General features: G+C 55.7%; 3 protein-coding genes across 3 annotated transcripts; 2 read left to right on the top strand and 1 right to left on the bottom strand.

The window, feature by feature from the left end:
* Positions 1 to 728: 728 nt before the first annotated feature.
* CTHT_0028170 (uncharacterized protein) lies at positions 729 to 1,229 on the top strand (the record flags this gene model as incomplete). Its single annotated transcript, XM_006693211.1, has 1 exon — positions 729 to 1,229. One exon carries the CDS (start codon positions 729 to 731, stop codon positions 1,227 to 1,229), a length of 501 nt encoding a protein of 166 aa, XP_006693274.1.
* Positions 1,230 to 1,938: 709 nt separating this feature from the next.
* CTHT_0028160 (serine/threonine protein phosphatase-like protein) lies at positions 1,939 to 5,481 on the bottom strand (the record flags this gene model as incomplete). Its single annotated transcript, XM_006693210.1, has 10 exons — positions 1,939 to 1,977; positions 2,045 to 2,169; positions 2,228 to 2,589; positions 2,643 to 2,886; positions 2,940 to 3,375; positions 3,453 to 3,533; positions 3,679 to 3,828; positions 4,893 to 4,981; positions 5,069 to 5,402; positions 5,455 to 5,481. The coding sequence occupies 10 exons, from the start codon at positions 5,479 to 5,481 to the stop codon at positions 1,939 to 1,941; spliced, it is 1,887 nt and encodes a 628-aa protein (XP_006693273.1).
* Positions 5,482 to 8,952: 3,471 nt separating this feature from the next.
* Positions 8,953 to 14,779, top strand: CTHT_0028150 (cytokinesis protein sepa-like protein; the record flags this gene model as incomplete). Its single annotated transcript, XM_006693209.1, has 4 exons — positions 8,953 to 10,083; positions 10,152 to 11,999; positions 12,082 to 14,592; positions 14,672 to 14,779. 4 exons carry the CDS (start codon positions 8,953 to 8,955, stop codon positions 14,777 to 14,779), a joined length of 5,598 nt encoding a protein of 1,865 aa, XP_006693272.1.
* Positions 14,780 to 15,277: the final 498 nt, after the last annotated feature.

The raw sequence follows: 15,277 nt of genomic DNA, 5'->3' as shown, positions 1-15,277 counted from the left end.
CCTGTCTATTTATATGTCTTGCCCCCTCCTGGGGCTGCCTAAGCGCTCTCAGTCAAATGATGGGCATATAAAGATCTAGTTAATCGTGATGGCGAGATGGCAAAATCGTATCTGAGCATTGGACGGTTACACTGTTCGAAATGTCATAATGCGACTCAGATGAAGGTTATGCAGCCCATTCTCACATTCTTAGAGATGACGTCCTATCACTCTACGTCGGTTGAGATTCAGCGGAACAAAACTGACTATCTAGCGTCCTTGGAAAGTTGTGCATCATGTGACATGTGCCTGGGCTGAAAGAGCCAACATGCAAAGCTGCTGGTGTTGATGGCGATGTGCTTGCATGCAGGAATCGGGTTGTAATCTTGATACATGCATATCAGCATATATTTCATTGGCCGTTTTTGATCTCGCAGTTTGCAGTATGAATGAGAGTATTCACATTCGGTCCAAAGTTCCCATTTCCCATCAAACATTTGTGATGAGAGTGTTATTCTCATCCGATTTTATCGCCAACAAACCACTACTTAGGTTATCATTCAATACTTTTCTATACCTTAAGGTTGCTTATCTCCCAACCGCTCAAACTTCCGACAATCATCAACCGACAGCCGCCAAGCAGCCGTCGTCACTACCACACTCACCAACCCGCTGACCACTAAACTCATACCAATCCTCCAACCATCCCAACTCATCTTCAGCAAACCGAGATCTGCTCCATCATCACCATGACAACAACAAGCCAACACCAGCACCCCACCAACCGCTCCCCGGAAGCGATGGACATCGATCTTCCCCCCTCAACCTTCGACAAAACGAAATTTATCAAAACATCCAAAACTCGTGTCCTCACCACAGCAACTCTGTCCCATCCCCCCTTCTCATACGCCCACCTCGCTGTCACACAGCTCCCTAATGATGAAAAACAACAACAGCCCGAGTTAGAATTAGACGCCCTGCAAGTGAAATCATATCTGACCTCCGCGTTACGGCAATTCCTTGGTGCCACGGGCGCCGCTATCCCCGTTGACATCTTGCTTGTGAAAGGGCAGGATGCGTGGGTGCGTGTGCCGCGCGAGGATTTGGCGGCTTTTGCAGCGGCGGTGACTGCGTTTCCGGGGACGAGTAGCGATTCTGGGGGTACATTGTTATTGCAGATTAAGGCGTGTGGTGACTGGTTGGGTGCGTTGATTGCCAGGGCGAGCGAGGGGGATGTTTGGACGAGATGAGGTTGATGATTTTTATTCTTTTTACAGGGATATATCTGCTCTCGGGAGAGAAAGAAAGAAAGGGAGAAAGAGAGAGAGTGAGTGAGAGTGAGAGAGAGAGAGTGAGAGAGAGAGAGTGAGTGAGAGAGAGAGAGAGTGAGAGAGAGAGAGAGAGAGAGAGAGAGAGAGAGAGAGAGAGAGAGAGAGAGAGAGAGAGAGAGAGAGTCGTCGTATAGAGAAGACCCAGAGACGTGTGATATTCAAAAAAAAAGTGGTCTCCGGGGCCAGAACTTAGAGCCCAGGAGAAATCTTGCAGCATAGGTAGCTAGTGGCCAACTCTCGATCGCCAGTCCGACACGGGAGGAAATGTCGTTGGCAGACACAAGATGTCTTCGATGCGTAGCCGCAATTAGGGTTGCCCTGACTACGCGCGCAGCAGCGGGTATCCTCTACTACTACTACTCTAATAGGTAGCCGTAAAATGCGCACCATGAACCCCCCTCCCCTTTCCCCCGGTTTCCCTCCCCAACGCAAATGTCCATGTCGACCTTCCCCTGCCTGCCCCTCGCTCCCATGACGGAACAACACTAAACCCATGCTGGATTGATATGCTAGTACCACGACCAACGCCTTGAATGCCTTTTTTTTTCATGACACATATCTCATAACCGTCTGATGGATCGTACCGACTTCGTCCTTTCCGTTCCGTTCCGTATATCCAACAGCCAGATTACATCAAGGCAGAAAATAGAGCGTTGTGGGCATAGGCCTGCATGTGTTAGTCAGACGCTCTTGCTCTCCACTCACAAGAATGCTAGATGGCTAGGCTGGCTTACCATCGGCTTGATATCTGGGTGAGGAACGGCCTCGAACTGCGCGAACCGCAGCTTGTAGTCAGAACCGATGTTGATGTACGCACCCTTGTTCTCCGTCATGTCGCAATACTTGGGAGCCGAGAAGACTACACAACACAGTCAGTATGACACTCATCACGATTTGTAAAGCGCAAGACAACGTACCAGTAATACACTTTCCATCATGCTCTTCCTCGTAACCCTCCATGCGCACCTCGTGACTGCGGATGATAGCCTCGAGGCCATTGCGCTCGCAGAAGCGCTTGGTCACGTCAGGGCCGAACTGCATGCCGACCCCGCGCTTGCTGGGACCGCGGCCAGGCTCGGGCTGCGGGTCTGTCCACAACATCTCCATCATCAATCCGGACTGGCCAGGCTGGCGCTGCTTGTGCCGGTCGAGCTTGCGGATGTCGTCGAGCGTGACGTTGTCGTCCGAGAAGAGACCGCCATGTAGCACGAGGTACTTCTTGCCGATCAGGTGAGCCAGCGGCAGGGCCGAGAAGCTCTCCGAGAAAAGCTTGAAGACGCTAGGGAAGAGTTTAAGTTACGAACATGCTATCACGGTCAGAGGTACACATACCGCTCGTTGTACTTCGCCTTGCACTCGCCCTCGAAGCCATAAATCTTGTTCATGTCATCGGTCTCGTGGTTGCCACGGTTGATAAAGAAGCAGTTCGGCCGCAGCCACTTGTTGGCATAGAGCACGAGGGCAATCTCGGTCGACCACGAACCGCGGTCAACGAAGTCGCCGTTGAAGAGATACCAGTGCTTGTCGCTCGGCTTTCCGTTTAACCTGAAGAGCTCCATTAGGTCGAAGTACTGGCCTGGGTAATCGTCAGTCTGAGAGATAACCAACTCGATTGGGGTTGAGACGGACCGTGTGTATCACCGCAGACGGTAAGCTCGACGCCCTCAGGAACATCGACCTCAACCAGGGTAGGCTCGTCATAGACAATCTTCTTGACGGCCAGGATAATCTGGTAAACGTATTTCTTGTGTATGGTCTTGCCCTTCTTGAAGCGCTCCATCATGTCGTCAATGAACTCCTGCGTCATCTGGCCTTCTAACCGGACGCCATCATACGAGTCATCGACGTGGATCGAATCGACATCGAGGCCCTCGGCGGCCGACGGCTCATCGCCGATTTCAATAGCGGCGAAGAAAGCTAGTTGGCGCACAATCTTCTCGCACTCAGCGAGCTTCTGCTTGGCATCGCGGTTGTTAGGGTCGAGCTTGACGCACTGCCGGAAGTCCTTGACGGCATCTTTGGGCCTCAGGATGGCGGCATAGGCTGTCGCGCGGCGATAGTAAGCCTAGAAGAGTGTTGCGATGGGCTCGTCAGCCTCGGCGAGGGGTAAGTCAAGATGACACAAACGGCGGGATTGCGCACCTTGACGAAATCTGGCTTCAGCTCGATCGCTTTCGTGGCATCGCGGATCGCATAGCCGTAGGCTTCCGTCTTCAAATGGGCCTGTACCAGATTCAACCCGGATCAGCGACGCGACCTTACGCGCAGCCATGGAAGGGCATTGTGATGAAGGTTTGGCGGGGTAATGCATGGCGGGGCATCGCGCCAATGTGACGGGACATGGAACAGGGCAAACCAGAGTACGGACCTGCGCTCGGTTGGCCCAGAAAGTCGGCTCCTTGTCATTAAGCTCGATGGCTTTAGTGTAGAAGTCAATGGCAGTCTGCCAGTCGTGAACTGCAAAGGCCTTGTTGCCCTGGTTCTTGAACTGGATCGCCTGCTCCTCGGGCGTCGCCATCTTTGTTCGTTGTTAAGGTGGGCAAGGAGGTGTGTTTGGTGTCGCGGCCGCTACCTTGGGCGGACAAAAAGGGTAAACATGCGCAAAGCGAGAGGAGATATATAGGAGAGAGAATAAGACGCAACAGGGCCACGGCAGTCTCGGACAAAAAGCCGATCACAGGTGGCACGACGGGGAGAGGGGGTCCCGATGGTGGCAAGCTCTCGTAGATGAAACCTCCAAACAGCGAAGTAAACTGAGAGGAGGGTTTCGATTCTTTTCTGCCTTATCACAGCAATCGGGGGGACCCAAACTCGCTGGCGGAGAGGCCGTCATCCTGGATACAGCGATGATGCCCCGCATGCTTGTAAGCGGGAGACCCCTTATCGCGCCTTATCGACCCGGTCCGGAAAGGGCTCCATGGAGGAGTCTGCGAGGTGGTTGTTTTTCTTTTTCTTTTTCTTTTTCTTTTCTATTTTTTTTTTGAAACTTCGGGCAGCCACAGCGCCACAAAACAAGACAGAAGCTAAAAGAGAGATATTTGCCGGGCGATACATTTTGCTTGTCTATCCCAGCTGTCTTGATGCAGAGATGGGATTGTTGACGCTGCCAGCCTCAGACAGCACCCAGCGAAGCATGCCATCGACGGGCACGCGACCCTTTAAATGTATTATGTCGTCACTTGGTTCCTGGTCGGCGCTGGGTCACAACCCGAACCCTTGGGTCAGTGGCCACAGGCCCAGCGAGCCCACGGCGCTGGACGGGCCTGGGAACGGGGGACACGGTGCGGACGGAGTGGGATCCCACGTGGTGCGGCTCTCGCCGAATGGCTTGGCAGCCAGCAAAGATTCAGCTGTCAGGTCATCAACCAGCACTCTGACTCTCTGAGTGAGTGACCGGGTGTGGTGTTGATACATATAGCGTAGTGTTTTTAGTAGTACCTTTGGTATCGCAGAAATCTTGTGGAATCCCAGTATCCCTTCAAAAAGGCGCCGGTTCTACGTGCAACTCCTGCAAATGCATGGCTGTGCAAAATACGTTCTTCCAACCCAAGAACAACGGAAGACACGTCGATCATCATGTACCTCGTGGACCCCTTCGCCTTCCTCCTCCTTCTTCTTCTTCCTCCTCCTGCCCGTCTCCGTCGCTAGAATCCATGAATCCCTCCTCAAGGCTGCTCAGGAGTGCAAACGTTAGCGTACACGCTTCGAATAGGAAGGCTGATATTATAATACTGACTCTCTGCTTAGCCTCCTCGTACTGTCGACACCGCTGCGCCCTCCATGCTGGTTTCTCATTCTTCTTGCTGTCTCCTCGTCAACCGCACCGAGCTCCTCGCCAGCCTCCGAGTCAAATGACCCGCGATCCGCAACGACCACGCGGTCGGCGTTTCGCCTCGCCCTCCATATTGACCAGGCCATTAGTCGGCTGAAGGCACCATGTAGGCGGCCGCGCAGGGACAGGGTCTGATTCTGGAGGGTGTCGAGCGGGAGGTACTGGGCATAGCGGTTGCGGTAGCGCGTCCAGCAAGGGACGATGACATAGGTCAGGATGAGAAAGATGATGAGCGAAATGAGCGCGGGGGCGAAGAGCGCCTGAGTCGTCAGTGGGCCTGCCTCTGTGTTGTTGTGCAAGAACGTTGCATACCTTGATGGTCGATAGTGTTGTGCCCATGTTAGCGGCTTATGTCGAGGCTGACTTGGGGTAGAATCCCGCTGTCAGCCAGAACTAGTGACGATTGGGACGAGGAACTGAACTCAAGGGGAAGTTTTCCTCAGATGCTGTTATCCGCAGACATGGGATTCCGCTAATCCGCTCGTTGAAAGGCCGTCAGCAAGTCGCCATGTAGACACCCTAGTCGCAGTCCGCACTCCGCAGTGCCTTTAAAGAAAGTCTCAAGCTGGCCACGGTCGCAGTGAAAATGTTTGCGGCTCAACGACTTCGACAAATCTCGATACGGGTTCGTTGGTGTCGGGTATCGATGCTTCGGCAGCGGAGAGGCTCTGCCCCCAATCTCCAAGGTTCTCGTGTTTGCCTGTGATGGAAGATGACGATGGTGGTCTTGGCATTTGGGGCCGTCTTGGCAACGAGGGCGGACAGGGGACAGGGGAATGCACAGGCTTCGAGAACGGCGATTTCCGTTTGGATCTGGCCTTGACTTGATTCGAGGACCCTAAGATTTTGACAGGATGTTGTTTTTAGCATTCTTCGATATTTTCCAATTCTTCTATTCAGTTAAAGTGGATAATCTAAACGAAGGGCGATATCAATGGCGGTTTCAGCGGGTTGGCTGGTCTATTTCTCCCCCTTACCCCCCCCCCTCCCCACCCTCCTTCCCCAAATTCAGCATTGCTCCTTTCATAGGAGTGTCCACGGTTGTTCTGGCAAACAGCCCACTAGCTTACTATGTAGTAGCTGTGTCGTCCTGTAGCCACTTTTCCCAGGTTCTCATGTGAAGCTCAATATGGAATCTAATCCCGGCTGCGAGGTTGTGTTGCAATTGGGCAGATCTGAATGCCAATCACTAGTGCAGCATTGCCAACAGCATTATCGTGTGATTACCGATTCATATCATGAATCACAACTGCCAGTATCAACAACAACATCTGGCGCAGCGGAAATTAGCCCTGTGTGCTCCGCGGGGTTAACCTACGCGTTAAAGTTCTCCCCACTGATACCATTGCTACATCGCCCTTTGTCAAACCATTGTATTTGGGGAGGGGTAATTTTTGATGTCATTGTTTGGTCTTGAGACAGATCAGAGGCATAATAAAAAAACAACCGCTGGAAAGTCACATCATGGATGACCATCGACCTGGATTGGACAGTGGAAGCAGACTGTGAACTGCTGGAGAAGCGCAGAAGTGTTGACAACTTGCACCAACCACAGCTATGAAAAAAAAAAAAAAAACGGCTTGCATTCATGAGATGCACGGACCGCAAGGTGTTTTAATGGACTCCAGCTGCAAACCCCTGCCCGCCCTCACTGGGCAGTCCGGCTGCAAGCCTGGTTACGCTCGTGTGGGGACAGTGCGACCATCCAGGGGGGCTTGTTGCACGCTAGGCCCATTTCAGCACCGTAGACGCGGGATCCTCTGTCGTTTTTGTTGGCCGGCCCCGTTTCTTCCTTCTGCTGCTTTACTACGAACCCTCTGCTCCCCCTTCTGCTTATCGATTCGTAGCGGCCCTGGCAGAACCCGGAAGCTGCCCTGTAGATTGCTGCTTTCTTGCTGCAGCGCAAGTGCGATTGCGGCCACTGCCCAGAACACCACAGCACCACAGCACCACAGCATCATCACCCACACACGAGTCCCCCGATCAAGCAGGTCTCCTGGCACAGGCTTGAATGAGTGAATGACCTGACAGCCCGAGGTGAATGGATGGGCGCCCTCGCACAACCCGAAGGCACAAGGCACAAGGAGTGTCCCAGCACACAATCACGCATGCAGTCACGCACACCACCCGGACCTGGATCCTGGAAGCTTCTCTGAATCTTACCGAGGAGAAGAAATAAATCACGGATCACGGATCCCGGATCACAGATCACACTGGTCAGTTAATTAACGATTAACAATTGATGCAGACGCGACCCTCATCAGCCTCTTGTGGATTTTCCAAGCGTCCAACATCCAGCATCCAGTGTCTATCATCCATCCATCATCTAGGTACCTACACACAGTACATACGCAGCTGCATTCGCGGATAGTTTTGGGTTTTCTGCGGGGCTCCCTGCCGGCCTGATCCTTCTGATCTGATTGCTTTGCTTCTGCTTCTCGATCTTCCTGATCGCCTCCAGCTGAGACTCACTTACCTGAAGTACCATACCTTCTTCACCTTCGGTGTACACCACTGTTTCTACACGCCCCTACCCTACCCTACCCTACCCCCTACGAACTACCCTTAGGCTACCACCTGACTTCACACTACGGACGTATCAGGTACCCTACAGTGCTGCTGCCGCACCTCCAGCTCTGTTCCCTTAAGTAGTGATTCACGGCTGCACAACGACAACCACAACCACAACAATCCTTTTTGACTCTGCAGCCTGGACTCAGCTTGGGCCACGCTGCTGTATGTGCGCCTAGTTCCCCTGCTAGGGCTGTCCAGTCCTGAGCAGTCCCCGGTGTTCCCGCGGCGACAGTTTGCGGCGACCTCCTACAGACAAAGAAATAAGAGCCAGGGGACGAAAGAAAGACCTGGAGCCCTGAAAAACTGTCAACTGACCGTCGAGCGTGACGACCAGGTCAATCAATCAAGACCTCGCCAGTCCAAGATTCAAAACGGCCGCTAGCTCGAGCAAACTTTGGGTTCCTTCGACAGAGACCAAGACCCGCAGCGATTTGATCGAATCGATCTATCGAAGCGACCTATCGAATCGAATTGATCTGGGCCCAGAGAATTACACTACCCTGACCCTAGCCCGCTGCGCAACGCTACCACGAACACACCCACCACACACACACACACACACGCACGGGTGACGGAGCACCGACAAGAGGTTTACGGCTACGGTCGACCCTCCGTCCGTCAACCTACCTACCTACGTATACAGTAACCCAAACGTCAGTCAAGTGTCAACCCACGGTAGCAGTGGCCTTCTCATACCATAACATAGGTAGTGTCATACATACTGTATGTATGTTTCGTCGGGCTGTTCCCGAAGCCGAGCAAGGGCTATCGACCCTCAGTCTTCCTGTCCTTATGCTAAACATTACCCTCGATTATGCGCAGGCCCGTTCCCGCTCCCGCTCCCACTGCCGACACCCCCCCCCCTCCTCTCTTTCTCTCTTCCTACCTCCTCCTCCCCTGACATTCTGCGACAGCGACCTCTGTGATCTCTACCATCTCGACCATCTCTGCGACGACTCCTCGCACACGTCACTCTGCTCCCAGAACACCCAAACACGATGCGATGCGCCCTCGGCCTGAGACAGCGAGTCCAGTAGCCGCAACACCCATCCCACGATCCCACGCTCCCCACGTTCCTCCGAGTCGGCTCACAATCACATCGCCCGCATCGCAGTATCCACGCATTGATTGACAGCTGCCCTCCCCAGCTTTGCTGGCAATCCTACTCTGCCGTCCTGACAAGAAACGAAACACCTCTTGCAGGCAGCTTGCTGCCCGCTGCCCGCTGCCACCACAATGTCTTCCTACGACAAGTCCCGCGGCTCGGCCGGCGGGAAGACCTCCTTCTTCCACAGAAACAAACATAAGGCCGACAAGCGACATACCGACGACAGCTCTATCCACTCGCGCACGTCGCGCCACCACCGCGACTCCTCCGTTGTCTCCATCGACCGTCCTAGCTCTGCCGAGTCAGGAGTCAATCAGATGGCCGGTGTTATTAGCACCATCCCCTTCGACGGCTTCGGCCCGGACGGCCGCTCTCCTGTCTCGGTCGACTACCTACCCAGCAGCGACCAGGTTCCCGTTCGGACAAGAGAGCCCCTGCCACACCATCTTAACAATGCGACGAGCGACTTCCATCAATACCCGAGCATCGACCCCTCGACGATTCGCCCGACGAGCCCTTATTCCTCGGGGCAGCGGCCGCCCACTCAACACAGCCATGCCCCTCCTAATCAAAACTATGTACCCCCGCATCAGCAGAATATCACAATGGCGACGACGGGACGTCAAAGGGAACCCGTCTACCAGCAATGGGGCCCCGCCAGGGACAGCAATATCTCGATATCTTCCCGGTACAACTCGTATGTGGCATCCACAGGGCGTAGCTCGGCCGACAACACGAGCATGACGTCAGGTAAAGCAGGACCCTACTACGAACAATACGCGGCCTATCGCTTATCCAGGACAGCTCTGCCCAGCGCCTCATCACAATCCTCTTACCTCTCGCCTCACTCTCCTAGGGAGCAGAACCGGTTGACCAAGTTCCCCTCGGCGTATTCCTACGGCGATAGCTTCCACTTCCCCAAGCCCGACGACCCCCGAGTGATCGAGGAAATGTTCCTGGAGCTGATGCAGAAGCGCGGATGGCACAATCTCCCGGACCAAGCCAAGCGCCAGATGATGGCTTACCCCTCCGACAAGAAATGGACCCTCATCTACCAGGACCACTTAACCGAATGGCAGGGCGAGCAACGACGCCGACAGACGGCAAAATCTGGTCAGTACAACCCCTACGACCTTGCCCATCTCCCCGAGGAAGAAGGAAGTCCAGAATGGTACGTGCGCAAGGTGATGGAGAACGCGCTGGACAGCAAAGGGCTGGGCAGTCTCGAAGTCAACTTGCGTACACAGCAAATAGGCTGGGTCAGGAGATTCCTTGACTGTCAGGGGCAGGTGGCCCTGACCAGCATACTACTCAAGCTCAACCGCAGGACCGGATCCGGGCCGACCCCGGGCTCGACACAAAAAGGAACAAGGGCGATAGCGATCTCGATCGGGAGTACGATATCGTCAAGTGCCTGAAGGCATTGATGAACAACAAGTTCGGCGCCGACGATGCTCTGGCTCACCAGCAGGTCCTCGTGGCCTTGGCCACGTCGCTGATCTCGCCCCGGATTACCACACGCAAGCTCGTCAGCGAAGTCTTGACATTCCTCTGCCACTGGGGCGAGGGCAAGGGCCATCTTAAGGTGATCGAGGCCATGGACGTTGTCAAGAATCAGCTGGGCGAGAATGGCCGGTTCGACGCCTGGATGCGTCTTGTCGAGGTCACCATCGATGGCCGCGGCAAGATGGGCAGCCTGGTCGGCGCCAGCGAGGAAGTTCGCAGCGGAGGCATCGGCATGGAGAACTTGCTGATGGAATACGCCGTCGCGACGCTCATCCTCGTCAACATGCTGATCGACGCGGCCGAGAAGGACCTCCAGATGCGCATCCATATCCGCGCGCAGTTCACTGCGTGCGGCATCCACCGCATCATGAAGAAGATGGAGGCCTTCCAGTATGAGCTGATCGACAAGCAGATCGAGAGGTTCAAGACCAACGAGGCCATTGACTATGAGGATATGCTGGAGCGCGAGAACAGCAGTATCAAGGATGGCGTAGACGGCGAAACCAGGGACCTCAACGATCCCGTCCAGATCGTGGAGGCCATCATGCAGCGTCTCAAGGGCACCAAGACGCAAGATTACTTCGTCTCGGCGCTGCAACACCTGCTCTTGATCCGAGACAATGATGCCGAGGAGCGTCTCCGTATGTTCCAGCTGGTCGACTCCATGCTGAGTTACGTCGCCATGGATCGCCGGCTGCCCAATATGGACCTCAAGCAGAGTCTCAATTTCACTGTGCAGACCCTGCTTGACAAGCTACACACGGACTCGGAGGCTCGCCAGGCCATTGAGGAGGCAGCTACGCAGAAACGTATCGCTGAAGCTGCCCTGGCCGAGCGCGATGAGCTCAGGGAGAAGCTTGAGATGGGCGCCGACGGGCTCATTGCCAAGCTCCAGAAGCAGATTGATGAACAGGCCAGGTTCATCGAGACGCAGAGGCGGCAGAACGATGCCCTCAAGGCAGAGATTGCGAGCTTGCACACGCTCCGGGCAAAGGAGGCCCAGCGCTACGAGCTCGAGACTCGCGAGCTGTACCTTATGCTCCGCGATGCTCAAGACATTGCCGCTTCGCAGGCCGCCAAGGGCAAGATCAGCAGCGAAACCGCTCACCAGCAGGGCATTCTGGATCGCGAGAAGCTTATGGAACGTCTCCAGATGCAGATCGAGCGCCAAAAGACCATGTACAAGCTGGAAGGAAAGGTCTGGGGCGAGCACATCGGGCTCCCGGACCGCCTGCGCGCCCTGCGCGAGGAGATGGACGGCTACGGAGGCCCGGAGCCGACGCGCGAGGGCCTCCCCCGCGATCTCACCAACAGCATGCTCGGCAGCGTCAAGCGGTCGGCCCACGGCATCCCAAGGAAACCGATACGGCCGCGGCCCGCGGAGCCGGAGGAGGACGTTGTCATGGAAGAGGGCGGCGACGAGTCGCCCAACGAGGACGTCGGCGAGCTTGTTTACGAGAAGCCGCGCTTGGTCCAGATCAAGCGGCCGCCCCTTGTCGATCCCAAGCAGCAGGCAGCTGGCATGCTCAGCGAGCTGCAGGACAAGGTCAAGAAGTACGATGCCAGCGACTCGGAAGAGGGCGATGGCGTTACCACGGGTCCTTCCCATCCGAGCATGGACTCGCAGACGCCGGCCACGCCAAGCGACAACGAGCCGCCCAAGATCGAGGTCACAGACACATCCGGCCAAACAGACGGAGCTGTGGCTTCAACGGAACCCTCTACGCTGCCAAAGCCTGTCGAGCCGCCAGCACCAGTATCCGGAGGGCCGCCACCGCCGCCCCCTCCTCCCCTACCGGCCCATATCCCTGGCGCCCCTCCCCGGCCCCAGGGGCATCTGCCTCCCCTTCCCCACGGCGCCGCCACCACCACCACCACCTCCTCCTCCTCCTCCTCCTCCTCCGGGAAGGCTTCCAGGAGCCCCTCCCCCCATTCCAGGAGCAGGTGGCCCTCCGCCCCCTCCTCCGCCACCACTGCCTGGAAAGATCCCCGGCGCCCCTCCCCCGGCAGCCGGAGCACCACCACCGCCTCCTCCCCCGCCTCCATTGCCCGGGGCCAACGGTATTCCCCCGCCGCCGCCGCCTCCTGCTCCCCCGTTACCCATTCCGGGCTCCATGTCAGGCCACTTCCTCTCCCGGCAGGCCGACATTGCCGTCTCGTCGCCATCTCTTGGCTTGTCAATTGTCCGGCCTAAGAAGAAGCTCAAGGCTCTCCACTGGGAGAAGGTCGACGATGCCCTTACCACACACTGGGCCGCTCATGCCCCGTCGGCCGAAGCAAGAGAAGAGAAGTATCTCGAGCTGCGCAGGAAGGGCATCCTCGACGAGGTCGAGAAGCTCTTCATGGCCAAAGAGACCAAGGCGATCGGCCAGGGCGCCGGCAAGAAGAACGACAAGAAGCAAATCATCTCAAACGATCTGCGTAAGGCCTACGCCATTGCGCTTGCCAAGTTCTCGCAATACTCGGTCGAGAAGGTGGTGCAGATGATCATCCACTGCGACACCGAAGTGCTGGACAACCCGGTCGTGCTGGAGTTCCTGCAGAAGGAGGATCTCTGCACGATTCCGGACAATGTCTCCAAGAGCATGGCGCCTTACAGCAAAGACTGGACCGGCCCCGACGCCGACAAGGTCGAGCGCGAGCAAGACCCGAACGAGCTTACAAGAGAAGACCAGATCTTCCTGTACACCGCCTTCGAGCTGCACCACTACTGGAGAGCCAGGATGCGGGCGCTGGCGCTTACTCGCAGCTTTGAATCCGATTACGACGAGATGACGGAGAAGATGCGGCAGATCGTCAGCGTGTCGGAGTCGCTGCGCGATTCGGTCTCGCTGATGAACGTTCTCGGCCTTATTTTGGACATCGGCAACTACATGAACGATCCGAACAAGCAAGCCCGCGGTTTCAAGCTCTCATCGCTCGCCCGGCTGGGTATGGTCAAGGATGACAAGAACCAGTCCTCGTTGGCCGACCTCGTCGAGCGTATCGTGCGCAATCAGTACCCGGAGTGGGAGGGCTTCACTGAGGATATTGCCGGCGTGACGACTGCCCAAAAGATCAACGTCGACCAGCTCGAAGCCGATGCCAGGAAGTACATCGAGAACATCCGCAACGTGCAAATGTCGCTCGACTCGGGTAACCTGTCGGACCCCAAGAAGTTCCATCCGCAGGACCGCGTGCTGCAAGTTGTGGCTCGCTGCATGAAGGAGGCCCGCCGCAAGGCCGAGCAGATGCAGGTGTATCTCGAGGAGATGCTACGCACGTACAAGGACATCATGGTCTTCTACGGCGAAGATCCGACCGACGAGAACGCGCGCCGCGAGTTCTTTGCCAAGCTGGCTCAATTTATTGCCGAGTGGAAGAAGTCACGGCAAAAGAACATGGAATGGGAAGAGCAACGGCGCAAGAACGAGGCTGCTCTCAAGCGCAAGAACGCCCTGCTGGCCGCCCAGGCCCAGGAGGCCGGCTCGACCAGCTCGACTAACACCGGCGCCATGGACAGCCTACTCGAAAAGCTACGAGCCGCAGCTCCCCAGGCCCGCGATCAGCGCGACCGCCGCCGTCGTGCTCGCCTCAAGGACCGTCACCAGCAGCGCGTTGCTTCAGGCCAGAAGATGCCCGAACTAGCTATCCTGTCGGGCATGAACGCCGACGGCACACCCAACGGCTCCGGGGCATCCCAAAACCCCGATGCCTCGTCCGACCAGCTGGCCGACCAAAACGGCGCTACGTCGGCCGATCCCAACACCAGCAGTAGCAACCTCCTCAGCGTGCCCAACGCTGGGAACCCATCCCCCGCCGGTGATCTTGGCGCCAATGCTGACGGCACGGCTACGAATACGATTACGGCAAATGGTATTACGATTACCACGACTCCAGCAACAACCGCAGAAGACGACGTCGCTCAGCGCGCGGCGCTGTTGCTGCAGGGTATGCGGAACGACAGTGCCGGTGCCAACGGCGAAAGTGCCGGTTTGAGTGGGGCGGATGGGGATCTGAGCAGTAGTAAGCGTGATTTCTCTGTCAGGAGATCGAGAAGACAGACTGCAGACGAAGAGAGGCGGATGAGGAGACGAAGGAGAGAGCTTGCGCAGAGTACAGCTAGTAATTCAGCGGCCAGGAGCACCGATAGTGTTATTAGTGCTGCTGCCGCGGGCAGTGAAGTTGGAGAGGGGCAAGGCGAGGAGAAGGTTGCTGGTGTTGATGGAGCAACGAGTGATAGGCCTGGGGATGAGGGATCACCGGAAGAGCCGGTGGAGGGTGTAAGTAACTGAGGTTAATGGTTCTGGGTGAGGAAAGCAGGTTTGAATGGATGGATGGATGGAATGTTGGGTAACAAAGGGAAGAGTGTGTTGGGTTTGGTCTGGTGGGATTCCCGCTATTACTGCTGCTGCTGCTGCTGCTGCTGCTGCGGCGGCGGCGGCAACAGTCACTGCTGTGATTTCTTGATTGATTGGTTGGTGTTATGACAGGAAGGGGGGGGGGGAGGGAAGGAACCGGTTGTTCACTCTCGTGTGATTTTCGTTTCTCTGTGTTGTTGTGGCATCCAAGATACCTATCCACTTCTTCTTCTTCTTCTTCTTCTTCTTCTTCTTCTTCTTTTCTTCTTCTTATTCTCATACCATACCGTACACGATACATACCATTTTCCTTCTTCGAATATCACGTTCAAGGTTTCGTTCTTTCCGCCCCCCTTCCCTACGAGAGAGAGAGAGAGAGGGGCAAAAAGAGAAAGGCAGCAGCAGGAGGATATCAAGTACATTAATGTCTAGCTGAGGTTGAGTTACCAAGATCAAGCGCCCGCTTGGTTTCAATTTTTCCTTTTTACTTGTAGTCTTGCTTTAGGTCTACCTTTTTCATCATCATCATCATCATCATCATCATCATCAGGATCCGGGAGGCATTCTTTAAGGTTTTTCTTTTTCCTTTGTGTTGAGAAAAATAAGC

Source organism: Thermochaetoides thermophila, assembly GCF_000221225.1.
Source record: "Thermochaetoides thermophila DSM 1495 unplaced genomic scaffold scf7180000011816, whole genome shotgun sequence".
Lineage (NCBI taxonomy): Eukaryota > Fungi > Ascomycota > Sordariomycetes > Sordariales > Chaetomiaceae > Thermochaetoides > Thermochaetoides thermophila.
Note: the sequence above shows the minus strand (reverse complement) of the source record. Positions and strands in the feature narration are given on the sequence as shown.